This window comes from Vanacampus margaritifer, chromosome 2, assembly GCF_051991255.1.
Source record: "Vanacampus margaritifer isolate UIUO_Vmar chromosome 2, RoL_Vmar_1.0, whole genome shotgun sequence".
In the NCBI taxonomy this organism is placed as follows: domain Eukaryota; kingdom Metazoa; phylum Chordata; class Actinopteri; order Syngnathiformes; family Syngnathidae; genus Vanacampus; species Vanacampus margaritifer.
This window is the reverse complement of record NC_135433.1, coordinates 18,640,060-18,657,318: the sequence shown is the minus strand read 5'-3', so window position 1 is coordinate 18,657,318 and position 17,259 is coordinate 18,640,060. Positions and strand designations below refer to the sequence as shown.

Sequence of the window (17,259 nt, the reverse complement as noted above, 5' to 3'; positions counted from 1 at the left end):
GCTGATAACAACTTGGGTTGTCCTTTTGCAATTGTTGGCTGTTAAACACCTTTCTGATATTTCTCCACTATCTTTCTGCGCAACATTGGAGGAATTGTTGATTCTCTACCCATCTTGGCTTCTGAGAGACACTGCCACTCCGAGAAGCTCTTTTTATACTCCAATCAAGTTGCCAATGGACCTCATTAGTGCTAACTGGTCTTCCAGCTGTTTTTTTTAGTGCAATTGACTTTTCTAGCCTCTTATTGCAACCTGTCCCAACTTTTTTTTAGATTTGTTGGCACCATGAAATTTACAATCAACATATTTTTCCCTTAAAATGATACATTTTCTCAGTTTAAACTTTTGACCTGTCATCTATGTTCTATTCTGAACAAAATATGGAAATTTGGCACTTTTCACATAATTGCCTTCAGTTTTTATTCACAATTTGTATGGTGTCCCAACTTTTTGGGAATTGGGTTTGTAGTTATCTGACTTAAGTCTCTGATATTTTTTTCTCGTAATATTTCAACTTCATTCCTGTAAAACTTCCAACTTTACTCTAAGTTCATTTTGCTTTTTTCCACTCCAAATATTAGAACTACGTATAATTTCAAGTCTTTCTCAAAATGTTACTCTTCCAAGACTGTCTTTGTCTTGTTAATAACTTTAAGATGAAAACATTTAGGCTTACTATGCTACATGATAGTGGTACTTGCAAAGCCAAATACATTTTTATAGGTAGTACTTGGTGTAAAAAAGAAAGAAAAAGAAAACGTTTTGGAACTGATTGGTGAAAAGCAAAATTCAAGCCGATTCATTTTTAAGTCCTCTTTTATTTGTTGTGGCAGTCCATTTTTTTTCTGAGCTGCATATAAAAACAACATAATTGCTTAGCATATCAATATCATTAAACTGAATAATTGAATTTAACATGTTAGATGAATTCAAGGTGTGTATGTCCCTTTTTATTTTCTATGTGCAGACCTTGTACGAAATGTAATTTAATCATTTAATAATAAGACGACATCACTCAAGGGCAGGCCAGTAATTGTAATGAAAAGATGTTCCGCGGACAAGATATGCCTTCAAAACAGCAAAATGACCACCACCATTGAAAACAAGAAGCCCCACAATCCCTCTCTCGCCTTCTCATTCAATAAAGCAGGGCTTCCCAAACGCTTCAGTTTTTCGGCTGGCCGATTGTCAAAGGTAAACATGACATTTCAGTGGTCTGCAGTCAGCCGTTTTGTGTTCTTTATTAGTCGTTTATGTACAGTACATGCTAATACACAATGGGAGGACTCAACCGGTTTGGGAAACCCTGAATTTTTAAAGCAAGCAAACCAAAGCAACAACCGAACAGGTTATAAATAAGAGTTAGTCGCATGACACACAAGGCGGCCGTTAATGCTTCCCACTCTCCCATTAGAAATCTTAAGTGTGTCGACACAGTGAGATGTACAAGTGCTACCTCCCCACTCGGGCTATTTACAAGAGTCTTAATGCATAGAGGTGAATATAAAGTCAAAAAGCACGATGGATTCCGGGGAGAAAGTGCACACGGCCACTGAGGGGCCTTTACGGGCTACGGAAGCTAGATTTAGCCGTTGTTTTACTCCTGGAAAAAAAGGGCAGACATGCTCATTTCCAATTCAAGTGAATGAGATGAAGTGTTGGCTATATTCTACAAGTGTGTGTTGTAGAATAGGAATATGTTATTACGCTTTAACAACCAATAGAAAAGGTTTGCATTTCATATTTGTATAGGGCAAAAGCCAATTTTTAAAATATAAGACTATCAAATGGTTGAGATGTCACTTTTGGGGACACTCAATTGAGTATAGTGGTGCCTTGAGATACAAGTTTAATTTGTTCAGTGATCACGCTCATTTTTCAAATAGTCCTCCATTGAAACCAATGGATGAATTAACCCGGTCCAGCTTCCCCTAAACAAACCCCCCAAAATCATTGTTTTTTTTTAAATAAGGATGATAGCACTCTATAATATTTTAATAAAAAAATTATACAATATAGTAACATTTCAATTCAACAGTTTGTCATGATTCATTTATTTCAACTCCTGGTGTGCGCAACTTGGCCCACTGGGTACCAATACATCACTAAGATTAATTTAACAAGACAGACAAAGAAGACTTTCACAACTTCTGTGACTTGGTATGCTGCAGTTATAAGTCACTTTTTGCATAGGATAAAGAACATATATCATATTGTCTGTCTACATGTGTTGATGCACTGTTTGTGTACAAATATCCTTTGCTTAAAAGATTACTTGCACCATTATAGTTATACTATTTGTTAGCCTGGCGTTTTGCATTGTTACACATGATTCTATTTGAATGTCTTTCAACTTTTTTCATATTGTAGGTTGACCCAAACATTTATCTTTAATCCACACAATTACCCCTTCAAATGTTTTTATTTGATCAAAAATCAAATAGTAAATATTGGGGGGAAGGGGGAGATTATATTAACACTTACTTTGACATCAAACTTCAAGTGGGGGGTGTCATTAAACAGATTGATGTCTATGTTTTGAACAATCGATGATCCGTTTGAGAAGTGAGTTGAGTAGCGCTGGTATCTCAAATTCCCCCCAAAAAGTCCCCCCGAAAAATCACAACAGCCTAGCGACTGCAATGTCAGGCCACTTGTATCTCAAGGCACCAAACGATGGCAGGCAATATGAAATATTATGGAGGTGAGTTCCTTCTTTTGCCCCCTCATGTGTGCCACCTTTATTTGAGTTCATCAATAACAAGTAGTGTTATGAATGTGAAATCACTCCTTTAACAAGACGGCCTATTAAACTGTTCATTCGTTTACTTAATGCTCTCTGCTGATTGGTCGAGCAGGTAGTTAAAGGGACAAATGAGCAACTGCGAGGATGTGACTCCATCATAAAAGTGAGCTTTTCAGTTTGTTCACTGAAAATGCATCCTACACATCACCACCTCCCCCATCACACACATACACACAGAGAGATGAGAACTAAGGTGGGTTCGGCCCACAGGTTCTAGTCTAGCAGGGAGGGCTCGGCAGGGCGGATAATGGTGGGCCGGTGAGTGGGAGCACCAGGGGGTCTTCGGCTGCAGTGTGGAGAGAAAATGGAGAACACGCAGTGAAACCAAAACATCCCGACAGAGACAGAAGAAAGAGAGGAAGAGTTGAAGGTGGGGCGTGACATGTTACGGGTGTCATACCTGGGAACGCCGGGCGGGATGCGCGCGGGCCGGTTGGGGATCTGCGGGGGCGCGCTGAAGGGGTCCTGGAAGCTGTTGAAGGCCACGGGCGTCGGGCCGGGCCGAGAGGGGATGGGAGGGGCGCCAAAGCCAGAAGACGGGTTGAGTGGAGCAGCGCCAAATACTGGGGAAGGGTTCATGGGGGGTCCGGGCGTTGGCCCTCGGACGGTCGGCGGGCGGTTCGGGGGCGGAGCTGCTGACGGGGGCGGCCTACGCTGAGGGGTTGGGCTGGAAGGAAGACAGGAGGAAGTCAAATTGTCTGATACTCAATCAAGGATATTTTCATGGATACATGTTACCAACATTTTTCCCCCCAAAATTTGTTTTTGTTTTTTTATACAAACTGGATTTAAAAACAAAAAAATGTAAACAGAAATTCTTAAAATGTTCCCCGATTTTATTCAATAACCAGGATTTTTTTTTTAATTACCAAAAATAAATGGATATAGAAAAATATTTCAAACAATAATTAGTAAGCATTTTTTCATAACACACAACAACCAGGATTTTTAAAAACAATTGTGTAATGGAATTTCTTTTTTTAATTCTGATGTCTGTCTATGACTTTTCAGATATCCACCTGGATTTTTGCAAAAATACTTATCGGAAATGTAAAATTTAAAAGGCCACTTTTTTAACAGCTTTTTCCAAATTATAAACCCACTGCCCCTTTATTTTATTATAGATTCAATCAAAAAACTTCCTGTATACATTTTTCTCAATCATGTGGACAATATTTTTAAGGAATTATAGGATTTTCCCATTTAATAACATTTACAAAATATCCTGTTTACTGGTTATTGTTTTTTTTTCAAGCACAAACATAGATTTTGTTCATAAAGAAATTTTAGTTTGGGGGCTTTTTAGTTCCTATATACTGTGATTTTGATGATTAAAGATAGCATGATGGCTAAGAATGACTATTTTAAAGAAAACATGTTTATTCATAAACAGCAAATATGATAAAAGGTCTCTTATTTACTTGACACTTGCTTGTTTGTTGTTTAAATTGAACATGCGTCAGTCCATGTTCAGATGCATACATCTTGTCAGGTTAGATTGTATGTATGCTTGTGTAGGATTTTATGACATTACAGCCATCACAAACATGTTTATTGGGCATGATGCAGTGTCTCACCTGGCTTCTTGTATCCAGGTGTTATTTACAGGCGGGGGCATTGGGGTGCTGATGGTGCTGGTGGTGATGTCTCCAATGATGTGCAGCGCCTCCTTGAGGGCGTGGTACATGCGCAGCATTTCATCCCTGCGCTGCGCCTGGTCGGCCGACTCCTCCATCAGGCTGTTCTGGTCGGCCGACGAGTAGAGGTAGGCCAGCAGCTCAGAGTGGATGAAGTCTTTCGCCTGGAAGTGAGGAATCAACAAAATACAGCCCCATCATATGCTGACAAACACACACATATTAAATGTAGATATATGGACATGTTATATTACTGACTTAATTTGCACATTTGTGAACGTGTCCTAATGTACAATATTTTGTTACAGAATTTATTTATTATTTTTTGCTGTCATACAAGCTATTGGAGACAAATTCCTTGAGCGGTAGGACAATATAGATTCTGATTATATTGCCAGGAGCTCATTAAAGCTTCCTGAACTCACGCTGTTGATCATGAGGTGCATGATGGTCTTGGGCACCAGGTCCCGGATGGATTTGTTGATGATGCCGATGTAGGAATCCACCAGGTTGCGGATGGTTTCCACCTGCCGCTCCAGCTGAGGGTCCATGGAGAATGTGTCCGCCGGGGCTGCCTCCTCATTCTCCGTCTGACGAGACCACACAGCATCAACAGAATGGGCCACTTCATTAGGTACCCCGACATCATCTACTCCCAGGGTGTCACATCACAGGGCCAAAGTTTAAAACAACGGCTAAATGACGGACTAAGACGGATGAACATTTGTTTTTATTTCAACGGTCTTAATACTGACTTTGCTTTCATCAGAAATATTCAATTCAAGCAGACTACAAAAATGTGAATTTTTTCTCTTTTGGTCATTGGTGGGATTAACTATCGGATCACAAAATTGACGTGCTTTGTGGGAGATTCATGGTAAATTCATGTACACTTGATTACAAGTGGAATTAGACAAATACATTTAATTTTAAGGGGAAGTCAACCCATTTTTTTTGACAATATGTTCTATGCAGCCCCACCAGTCTAAATATTGTATTCTGGTCAATATTGCGCTAGTGGAATATGAGCAAAATCCAGCCGTTTTCATCCATCTCAGGGGGCGGTAATTTAGCCACCTGCTGTCGACAGAAGATGACATCAATGTTAATCAGGTTTCAGGTAACAGCCAATCACAGCTCTGCTTCAGAAAACAGGTGAGCTGTGATTGGTCATTGCCTAGGCCCTGAGCAACATTGATGTCATCTTCAGTCAACAGCAAGTGGCAAAATGGCCGTACCCTGAGATGGATAAAAACGGCTGGATTTTGCTGAATAACTTAAGATTCCACAAATGTAATATTAATCAGAATGCCATGTTTAGACTAGTGAGGTCACATATAACATATTATTGTCAAGAAGGTTGACTTCCACTTTAAATAGACCAGAGGTATTGAAACTAGGGATGCACCAAATGAACATTTTGGGCCGAAACCAAAAACCGAAAATAAGAAATGCTTGGCTGAAAACCTAAACGGCGAAAAAAAAATACGCAAATTTTTATTTTCATTGAATTTATTATTTATAAAATATTTATTTAGCACTGGCATTCTAACAAAGCAAAATATGAATTGAAATGCATCCACACCACAGAAATGTTGGCTAATGCTACATTAACTCATTCACTCCCAGCCATTTTCACTGAAGCAATCCCTTTCGCTCCCGGCTGTTTTTCTGGATTTTGACTAATTTTGCAAAGCCCACAGAATATTGTGTTCTATTGCTATAAAAACATGAAATCTATGAAATCTACCAAAAGAAAGATTAGAGTGTTTCATCTAGACTTTCATCAGGAAAAAAGTACATTTCTATCTGTTTCCGTTTTGCGATTAATATTAGAATATAGCAACATTTCATCAGTATTCACAAATCTATCTAGAAATGTGAGTAAAAGAGCTTTTTTGCAACATGGCCCAGGTTGATCTCTTATACTCTGCCACCTGCTGGACGTTTGTGTAATAACTACTATTTCTTCAACTGTTCTTTGCAGTTGAGAGGCTGCTCTAGCATAAAAAACAACAACATTAAAAACGTATAAATACGTCTTTGGGGCACTAAATACATTTAAAATAGAACATATTTATATGTTTGGGGGAGCAAATGAGTTAAACACCAAACGAGGGGTGAGCCTTTTCTGGTGGTGCGACTGCACTTTACAGTCAATGTAGTTCGCACGGGCGGGCAGTGCGGTGCGGATGACGCGTTTGTATTTGGAGCGGGACACGGTGCGGCACACTTACAATACGCTAATTCACCAAAGTTTAAAAATACATTTCTTCGCACCAGCTTCGGGGACGGACTACAAAGTCACACACAGAGTCCTGTACAGGTCTGTAGTCACCCAGAGATAGTGGTGTTTACTTGTTTAAAACGGTTGAACTGCTAGCACTAGCAAAAGTATTTAGCACGGCCACTGGAATGCCAGTAAAAAAGTGGATGCGCTTTTCACTGGCCACTGAGTGGCTGACCTGTTGTGCAAACTCGGCAGAACTGTTTTTTCGACCCACTGAAATGCTGTACAGTAGTTTACCTCTTTTTCTCTGGTGTGTGCAATGAAGCTGCTACACGGTGAAACACCAGCAAGTAGCGAGGCAGTGGCAGATACTTACCTCCGCGTTTGGCGTTTAATTCAAACAGATACTTGTTTGCTTGCGTCACCACAACATCCTATTTCGGCCGTATTCTTTCAGCGTTAATTTTACATCAGCCGAATGCCGAAAACGACAGTTTTTTAATATTTATTATATTTTATATTTATAATATTTTCTGTGGCTGAAAATTCAATGCATCCCAAGTTGAAACCTTTTTAATGAACAATTTATTTACTATTGTGGTTTGTGGTGTTGTAGAACTGCTCTAACCTGGTCCTTCTCCGGGTAAACACCGGCCCTGAGGAAGGACGCTTTCCAGCTGTCCACATCCTCCTGAGAGTCACACGCCAACTCTACTTGCCGTAAATCCTTGTACACGTTCCTGCGCACACAAACGGAATATTAGCACACCACTATAAATGATGCAGATCAATGTGCACGTGTCTTCATGTAGGTAGGTGAGCAGGTGGCAAGATAAGAGCGCCACTGACCTCTGCTCCGTGTTGAAGATTGCAAAAATGTGCTTGGTGGACATAAAGCCTTTCTCCACGTCTCTGATTTTCAGATTATCCAGGGGCAGCATGTACTTCTTCTCCTTTTCCTGCCAGGGGACACACAAGTGCAAAGAGGGAACATCAAACATCATTTTAAATTTGACACCTAGAAAGATGATACTACCCGAATAGAAGTCTCGTCTTTTCCCGAATGGGGGGGAAAAATAATAGGTGGTGCCACTGACAACTAGAACTAAGACATTTGATAAGCCCCAACATAGCAGATAAAGCATTTGTAAAGCAGAACTTTAGGGTGGAGTTTAAAGAGCATTTTTGGACAAAAGTGTTTAGAAACATTTGTTTGATAGAAATCATTTAATTAAAAAATAACATGTCTAGCCAACAAAAAGCATGACATTTTCATCAGAAAAACAATCCTGGAGGTTCATGTTTTTTGCTGAGGACAGAAGGCTGCTCTCGTGGTTAGCATGTGTGCCACACAGTCGAGAAGTTATGTGTTCGAACCTCAGCTCAGGCATTGCTGTGTACATGTTTTCGTTGTGCTTGTGTGTGTGCCTACGCCACTTCTTCCCACATTCTAAAAACATGCATGTTCGGCTGACTGAAGACTCTTCATTGACTGTGAATGTTTATTTATATATTTGACCTGCGGCTTGCTGGCGACCACTCCAGGGTGTAGTCTGCCTTCTGCCCAAAATCAAATGGGTTTATGCTCCAGCTCACCCGTGACCCAAATGAGGAAAAGAAAATGGATGGACTGGGGGGCTGTTTTTTGCTGGATTGGAGAGTGAAGAATGGATATTATAAATTAACTCATTCTCTGCCATAGACGGCTATAAACGTCAAAAATTAATTTGAACCATTTCTATTAGTTTAAAAAAAAATCCACTTTTGTTAACAAGAGTATGAAAATGTACATTTAGAACAGAAAATTTGTGATTAATCATGAGTTAACGAGTGAAGTCATGCGATTAATTACAACAATAAAATGTAATTGCCTGACTAGATGATTATTAAAAATTAGGGGAGTCAGGGGATTAAATTTTTTACTCGTAATTAATCGCATAACTGAAATTGTTAACTCACGATTAATCACAAATTTTATATCTGTTCTAAATGTACAATGAAAAAATCTAGGTTTTTATACTCTTGTTAACAAAAGTAGAAAAAAATGCTAAATAGAAATAGTTTAAATGATTTTTTTACATCAATGGCAGTGAATGAGTTAATCGATATCACAATTTTGCTTTATTTTTAAAATAAAGCCTCCACTTCCCAAGGAACACCCATAATAGATGCCTGATACGGTTTTGTAGTTGAATAAATAAACACACTTCAGGCACTTCATGAGAAAATATAGCGCAGTCTGTGATATTGTACACAAACAACACAGGTAGAAAAAAACATTTCCATTTCTTCAGTGTAATAGACCATCAAATTGGTGTAAAACGCACGATCAGGGAAAGCTGTGGTTGGTGGTGGGGGAGGAAGAAAAGGAGGAGCATGAAGAAGTAGTGTGGAGGGGGAGGATGGGGTGCCAGCGTTCACTGGTGAGAAGAAACATCTGGAAGCATTTATGTCTGCAGGGTGGCGTGAGCCCAAACGTTACATCACCCAAAGACACACAACATACAAACACAAAGGCTTAAAAAAAAACATATTTGTTGCATTAACATGATACACGATGTCTGACTGTAGACAAACTGACCCTCACAACGATTTTGGACCCACAGAGCAAACACTAAGGCTGCACACCGGCGCACACACACACACACGCACTGTCACAACCCCCACGCCCCCTTCGGCCCCCGTAACCCAGCACGATTTCCTGCAAATTCCAAAGTCGGATCCCGGCTGGGACACTTCAGCCCGCCTGCCACGTCAGTTTGCCTCCACCATCCTCCCAGCTCGCGTTGCCGCTCTCCCCCCCCTCTCTCTCTTGGCGGTGGGCAGCGTAAGAAAGTGCAACGTGTTCAGTTAGCGTTCGAGGCCGCCGGCCGTGGTCTAACTTGAACGCTTTAGTTTATTGGATGGGAACGAGGCCACGGAAAAGATGACAAAGCGGTGAGTAGCACATTTGCAGTGTTATTTTTCATGAACCTATGGCAACGTGATTTTGCGTTCGGTTTGAACTTTTCAGATATTCTGAAGTAAAAGCCACTTAGTGCATGGCCTTTAACACAAAATGACAGGCTTGTGTGTTACTGTGCTAAAAATTCTTTCGAAAATGCAAATATTTAAAAATGTGGCGTAGTTAATTGCATGCATGTGCTAGAGCCATAAAAAATTTTTTAAAAACTGTTCAAATTACGCTGCAGGCTTCCTTTGGAAGAAGTAATACTGCAGTATACTTGAAAAGAAACATGAACTACAACATGTATGTGACTTCTCAACGCTTGCCCTCAAGGTAATGTTTAATCTCTGTGTACTCTGTCCCAAGTAACGCGCGACCAGCGGCCACACTGACCTCAGGGTCCTTCCTCCCACCCGAGGCCTCCTCACCCCCCCGCCTGCCCAGTGTTCAGACTACCTGTTCATCCGGCTTCAGCTGAACAGTAGTCTGCACATTGGTTAGGCTGGGCTGGGACACACACGCACACATACACGCTCAAGCTAGCCAGTGGGATGAAGAAACCTCTCACCTCCTCGTCTTTGTACCAGGACAGGGATTCTGCGGTGAGGACGAACCAGTACTCCTTGGAGCCCCCCTTCATTATGCTAATGTTGAGGGTCAACCAGCCTTTCCTGATCACCTGATCAAAATATGTGAGGGGGAGGAATGGGGGGAGGGGGTGTCAGAATCAAGATTTGTCATGACAGCATGCCTTGTGGCAAGGACCCCGATAACATATAGAATCATCAATACTGAGATGTGAATGACGTGAATAAAAACTTACCAACTTACCTTAGTTATTTTCTATCCTAAATTAAACATGTTCAACTCTTTATATGACTGTTAAGTTATGACACAGAGGCAGGAGTTTCACGGAGAATGGACATGACGTACAAGACAGTGCTACATGCACAACACATGATGATGGTATAAGCACCATTAGTCCTTTTTGACTCCACAGAAAAGGCCACAAATAAAAGCAGATGTTGCTCAGACGGCTCAAGAGGTGACATTAGTATGCAAGTGTCAGCCTTGAAACAAGAGGGCGGGTTAGTGGGGTTAATTTTGGCATGCTAAGCATGACAAGCAGAGTGCTTCATACACATTTCTATATGGAAGTTCATTTTTTCACTGAACTAAGATCTGGGATGAACAAGAGATGAGATCAGACAACTTCTGATTATTTCAAGTGCAAACGGACACATTTAAATAATTGTCCCGCAGTTGCTCGCTCAGGCCAACTACTTTATGAGAAAGAAAGCTCCTAGTTGGTAGGCGCCAAGATAAACACGGACGGGAAAGTGCGGCACATTAAGAACTCCAGCTTGCCTTGCCAGTAAAAATAACTTGTTCAGAACCTCAAAATTGTTTCTCTGCAGGAATCGGTGAAAGATGCTGACACACAAATGTTCAGATAATTTTCTTTGCACACTGTTAGTAGTATGTGATGGAAAGACGGGTCAGACAAAATATTCAAGTAATTATTGTGATACACCCATTTATTGTGGTTTATGCAATACTTCACTGTTTCCTTAGACTACAATTATGAACATGAGAGGAGCATGCTTATCTTTGTATTAAATGATCAGTCATTGTGACGTATCACAGCCAATTGACTTCAGTACACTTTTGTATTGTAGATTTTCTTCCCATATACTGTATAGTGACATGACATGACATTATCGTTTTGGCTAGCATTACACTGTCGTCATAAGTTTTAGTTCTAGTACTTTTCAATCGGGCAGTAAATTCTGTTTATGTTTGTGACATTTACAGATATTTAATTTGTGTGTTTATACTATGTGTTCGCAAAAAAAAAACAATCAATAAATTACTGTACTGTCAAGTCATGTATATTTTAGTGGCTTCTTTTTGAGCATGTAAAAGTGGTGTTTTATTGCCTTTTGTTAATTGTTTTCTTTCTATTTCCATGTTCAAAATAAACCTTTGAATCAAAATATGCCAATATTGTATCGCATGTTTTTCCACAAACTCTACCCCTGGTAAACTGTAAAGTTAATCAGTCAAGTTGTAGCAGAGGCTAAACACAAGATTAGAACATAGCATATCACATTAAATTGGTTTTCAGTGTCAGTAATTCAGAACCAAGAACCCGTCACCTTAATCAGCAAGAGAAGCAGGACAGAAATGTATGCTAAAATTGGCAGTCATTAAAATAAGTGTTTTTATGCAAAGTGAATATGACATTCTTAATTTGCTTTCAATAAAATGTTAAGTTGACATGCATGGATGAGACACGATGAATGTGTGTTGTTGATTGGATGGCCCAGACTCCCCAATGAAGTCTGGGTTGAGACGAGACAGACTTTTGAGTCGGCAGCAGAGGCGAGAGCCTGAAGACAACGAGAACCAGCACCGTCTATCACAGTGGCAACAGGTGTGTGTCATTGGGCTTTGAATGTTAGTGGCATGGAGAGAATTGCAGACAATTACGGTCTGTTATAAAACAATTAACAGAGCACAGGCAGTTCCAAATTACTGGTAACTGCAAGGCACTGGGAGGACTGCAATCAGTCCGGAGACTCTACCTTCTCCTCCAGGACCTCACCAAAAACGCCCAGCTGTAGAGGGTTAACACAACTCATTATGGTGACAGCAATGACTTTCGCTTGTCTCCCGGCTTGCCCTGTCCGCGACGGCCTTGGTTCTGCTGCTCAGCCTTACCTCTCTGCTGCCTTGCCTGACAAGGTGCGGCTTATATCAGTGAGTACTTACCAGAATTTCACCCTGTGGTAATAGGGGAGGGGAGGGGAGGGGGATTAAAGCAAAAAAAGAAGGATGTAGCAAAAAACCACAGTCGGAAGAAGTGAGGAAGCAGGCAGGTGTGAAGAAAGGGGAGAACAAAGGAGGGGAGGAAGAAAAAAGGAAATAGAAATTGGAAGGAAGGAAGGAAGAAGAAAGGAAATAGAAAGGAAGAAGAAAGGAAAGAAAGAGAGAAAGAAAGGAAGGAAGGAAGGAATGGAATCCATGAGACAAAAATACAAGAGACAAGGGAGAGAGAGCAAGAGAGTTACATGCAATTAGAAATGACTTCACCTAAACCACAGTTTGGTTATGTCATAGCTTATAGCGCAGGTGACATGCGCCAGGTTCATGCACACTCTCAATTTCTATACAAAAGACACCGGTGAGTTAATGTAACAAAACCAAAAATTACAATTAGGGCATTAAATGCTTAATTGTAGTAGAAGAACATGCCCAGACACTCACATGCAAACGTAGTTGCAAGTTTAAAAAACAAAAAAAAGGTGAGGGCTGCAGCAAAGCGGGGAGATGGGGATTTGGGGGTTGTCTAAATGTCAGCTTTTCACTTAACAACAGCGACTTAAGTCACACAAATCTGGATATTAGTTTAAATAATAAGCACATCCTGCAGTTAAAATGATGAACAAGGTGGATCTTATTAGCAGCTACATAGGTCAAGGCAGATTACGGTAAAAGCCATGGCCTAAATCTGCACTACAGACAGGTATAATTAATAGGCTTGCTAATGGGAGGAATCCATCAGGGGAGATTAAATTTGACAGTTGTGAAAAGGCCAACTGCAGCTGATGGAACATACCTGGTTGGGAATGGCCCGCTTCTTGTTGGCTGCTGTATTCCTCTGCTGTGCACTGTGATTACACAAAGACGGACAGACGACACAGTGAGCACAGACAGCACTGGAACTAAAAGAACATCCATGCCACTCCCATTTTGTTTGTAGAAAGCACCGCATTGTTTACAGCCTGGTTTGAGAGTAACAAGAAGAAATCTTTCTCTTACACTCACACACAAACACACACACACGCACGCACACACATATACAGACCCCTACATCCCACCTGTTGTTGCTGTACCCCGGGGGGCTACCATCATCCAGCCTTCTGTGGTCAAGACTGAAAGTGATGTCATAAGAACCGTTAAAGAGCCCCATTTTAGCTCCGACGCATTATATAGCGGAATCCACTCGCCATGCAGATGCGAGACTCCAAGTGCACACACCGACTTGCTTTGTCAAATGCCACAACATACACACACACACCGAGCAGACGCATCTAGCAGCTACCATTACACTGAGCATGTGCGGTCAAACAGAGATTCCACGAAATCCTAACACTTTTTTAAGAGTCAGAAATTTGGTTGTCAGTGCAGTAATATTAGCACAGCCCTGTTGATGGCACACTGCGCTAAAAGTACACAGCAAAATTGTTAAATCTAACACTAGAAAAGTGCTTACATGTGTCCACACCAATGAGCGTAAATCTGACACTTTTCAAAGTGTTACTTTTTTCACACTTAACCAGTGTTACTCCAACACTGTATAGTTAAAAATATGCACTGGTAAACACTGAGTAGTGTTGTGAGTACTCTACACTAGTGTCAGTGTTAAAAATTTTATTCTGCCAAACCTATAAAACTTATAAGTGTATTACACTAGTGTAAGTGTTAAAAATGTAACTAAAACAACACTTTACTCTGGTAAAAGGTACTTGATTTATATTGCAATTTTCCTCCTTACAAGGCCCTCAAATCGCTTTACATTTTGACTACTGATGACACGGCATCGGGAGCAACTAGGGGGTTCTGTATCTTTCTCAAGGATACTCTGACATAGTCAAACTGGCCTGGGATTGACCCGGGGATCTCAAGAACAGGGAGACGACCACTCTACCACTGAGTCACGCCGCCGCAACAACAACAACTCATTGAAAATTGAAAAGTTTGTCCTTCACCCGTAATGAGGGTGTGGTCAATTTAACATTCAAGGTAGTGCTCTTCAGGTTACACCCAACCTACACCCCAGCACTCGAGGAAATTTACTCTCACAGTGTAACTTTTTATCCTAAAAGTGTTAACACTGCTTACTGAATATTTGATCGAACGCTGGGAATTTAACACTGACCAATTTGCTGTGTACGGAAAGTTAATCTGTGACTTTGTGTGCTTGGTTAGTGAATGATGTGGCAAGTTGATTAATTGCATTATGTCAGTCATGTGGAATAAGTGGAAAATATTTGCCAAGTCATGAGATGATAATAGTAATAATAATAATAATAATATAAAATAATTCAAACTCAAATAGTTCGAAATTAAAATGCAACACTTGCAATACTGCAATAAAGATGGGTGGGGAAAACATGTAAAAAACTTAACTTGTGGAATCTAAGTAATAATATAAGAAAAGGATATGCATTTTGTTCAAGTGCTGCTATCAGCGAATAAAATCCAATTGCAAAATTGTAGTTTCAAGTTGAAGCACTGATTGAGGATGGCGGCTGTAGGTTGAGGAATTATTTCTTATGGAAAAAGGCATAAAATGAGACTACAAGAGATGCAGTTTGAGGATACGTGAGAAAAGCTTACTGATTATAAAAGGCAAAAAGAGGACACTACAATCACCAATGCACAATGAGGATGTGCGTCTAACTATCTAAGTATTACGTTGACGTGTTACTGTATTGGTTGAAAGAAAACTATTTAAAATTAAGTTTTAAAATAAATTGTTGGTAAATGAAAGGAGTGAGTTTCCATGACTAGAGATTTCAACGGCTGGACCGAATGTCACTAGTCGGCCTTCACATGCTGACATGCTCACACCTCTCATCAAGAGTAAAAGAGAACGGCTTTTGGTTGTGCATTTGACTGAAGAGACAGTAATACAGTTTGGTTGCCTTTTCATTCCAGGCTGGCGAGTTCAAGCATGGATGAATTGCAGCTTCCAAGCAGCTTAGTGTTTGCAACTTTTTCAATGAGTAAAATGACATAAATTCGACATATTGTTTCATTATGATTACAGGGCATCTTCCTTTTTAAGTATGACGAGCACTTAATAAGGAACTTAATCAGTACTGCCGCTGAAAACAAGCTGTAAGTCAGGCGAGGAAGAGAGAAGGACGGAAAAGCTGGAGGTGCATACTTAGCAAAGCCAATGAAGTCCTCGTGGTTGGTGTTGATATAGGACAGCTCAATGTCAATCAGCAGTAGAACCTTCATTTGAACCAGAACATCACAATTAGAACAGAGAGGTCAAAGTTAAACATGATGACTAGAGACACGCTCTTAATTTGTCACAGTGAACAAAAAACATCAAAAGTGTTATTATACATGTCGGAACATAAACTATTCAAATGGTTGAGATTTACATTTATAGATCAACATCAATATCATCTAGCCCACCTGGTCTTTGCTTTTTCCTTCCCTTTCTCTGATGTGAGTGGTCACAATCCTCTCGGTCTCCTCTCGCAGCCTTGGGTAGGAATTGAGCTGAAAGACAAGATAGCTCATGCAGCGCTTGACTAAAAAAAAGACTGGTGTAGACATGCGAGTGTTGACCTAGGACGACTTACCAATAGAGAGAGGACAGGAGTGAGAAGTGAGAATAATAAAGATGAGAACAAAGAAAAGGGAAGGACACGGTCAAGTGCCATTTCAAGGCGACACGCTTTAGAAAACACAAACAGTCGGTCGGGCAATACAAGGCAGCCATCTCTTTATAGGAGGAAGTAATGAGTTTACCATCAGCCAGATGAAAAGATTATGTTTGTAAAAATTGGTGCTTGAGGAGCTAGCTAAAAGGATTCCATTTTTAATAGTCACCTCTGGCTGATTGTATACATTTGAAAGGCTGGATGAGAATGGAAAGTGACAGATTGTGAAAAAGCATAGGTGGGATGTAGTGAAGGGTCCTCCTCTGTCCACAAGGGGGCAGTGGAGCACTGTTGCTATGGCAACTCAGTGCACAGCGCCTTCAGGGCCCATTACAGTAATAGCCACCCCTCACCGCATCCCTCCAAGTCCATCTGAATGCCAATGTGGCTCAGTGGGGAAGCGTAGCCGGGCGGCCCAGGTTGGAATTTGGGCATGGAGAGAAGAGGGAGGAAGCAACGTGGAAACGACACTTCAATGATCTACTGGCGAGGACATTTTAAATTGTGCTTAAAATCTCTGACATATTTTACTGACATATTTTACAAAATGGGGACACAAATGGCTTGGGGGGGGGGGGGGGGGGTTGGGCCGGGTCACACAAGGAAGTAAAATAAAGGTGTGAAGCTGACTTCAATGAGAGGCGTCGCTTCTATTTCCATGCCATTCTCCCAGCGGGCGTGTCCCACGGTTACCTTAACGGCACACTTCATAGCCAGGGCGGTGAGCTCGGACACCACCAGATCCACGCATTTGAGGCTGGGCTCTTTGAGTTTGAGGATCAGCTTTTTGACAATTGCCTCGAAAGCCAAGTCGGGGGTGAAGAGCCCCGTTCTGCAGATGCCCGCAAGGTTAGAAGAGTGCGTTTTGTTGTGTGGCAGATGGAGAAAGACAAAGGAAGGAAAAGGGAAGAAAAAAAGAAACAGGGAGAGAGAAGACAGGGTCTGTGTTCAGTTAGTCATTTTCAGTCGTTTACTAGAAGAAACAGGCAAGAGGCGGACAAGCCAAAGGTTTTCACACTTTTTGGACACGTCAACTCCAACTCAAGGGCCGAATTACATCTTAAGGAGCACCACCTTTTTAGAGTTCCGAGTTGTACGACCTGCGGCTTGTCCAGGAAAGAAGAGAGATGCTCAGACAAGCCCTGAAACATCTCGTAACCTGACAACAC

At 41.0% G+C, this 17,259-nt stretch overlaps 1 protein-coding gene across 6 annotated transcripts in view; it reads right to left on the bottom strand.

The window, feature by feature from the left end:
- Positions 1–17,259, bottom strand: part of dnm2a (dynamin 2a) — a 37,190-nt gene that overhangs the window by 4,740 nt on the left and 15,191 nt on the right. Inside the window, exons 10-21 of one of the 6 annotated variants that reach the window (XM_077559543.1) lie at positions 16,784–16,922; positions 15,840–15,926; positions 15,580–15,650; positions 13,243–13,294; positions 12,396–12,407; positions 10,189–10,299; positions 7,523–7,632; positions 7,302–7,413; positions 4,869–5,033; positions 4,384–4,607; positions 3,207–3,473; positions 799–3,092 (exon numbers count right to left, since the gene is read on the bottom strand). In XM_077559543.1, the coding sequence (XP_077415669.1) occupies positions 3,020–3,092; positions 3,207–3,473; positions 4,384–4,607; positions 4,869–5,033; positions 7,302–7,413; positions 7,523–7,632; positions 10,189–10,299; positions 12,396–12,407; positions 13,243–13,294; positions 15,580–15,650; positions 15,840–15,926; positions 16,784–16,922 (1,423 nt within the window). In that variant the 3' untranslated portion in view covers positions 799–3,019. Of the gene's footprint in view, positions 1–798; positions 3,093–3,206; positions 3,474–4,383; positions 4,608–4,868; positions 5,034–7,301; positions 7,414–7,522; positions 7,633–10,188; positions 10,300–12,208; positions 12,242–12,395; positions 12,408–13,242; positions 13,295–15,579; positions 15,651–15,839; positions 15,927–16,783; positions 16,923–17,259 lie in introns of those variants that run through there. The other 5 variants (XM_077559540.1, XM_077559539.1, XM_077559544.1 and 2 more) reach the window with 5 other exon arrangements.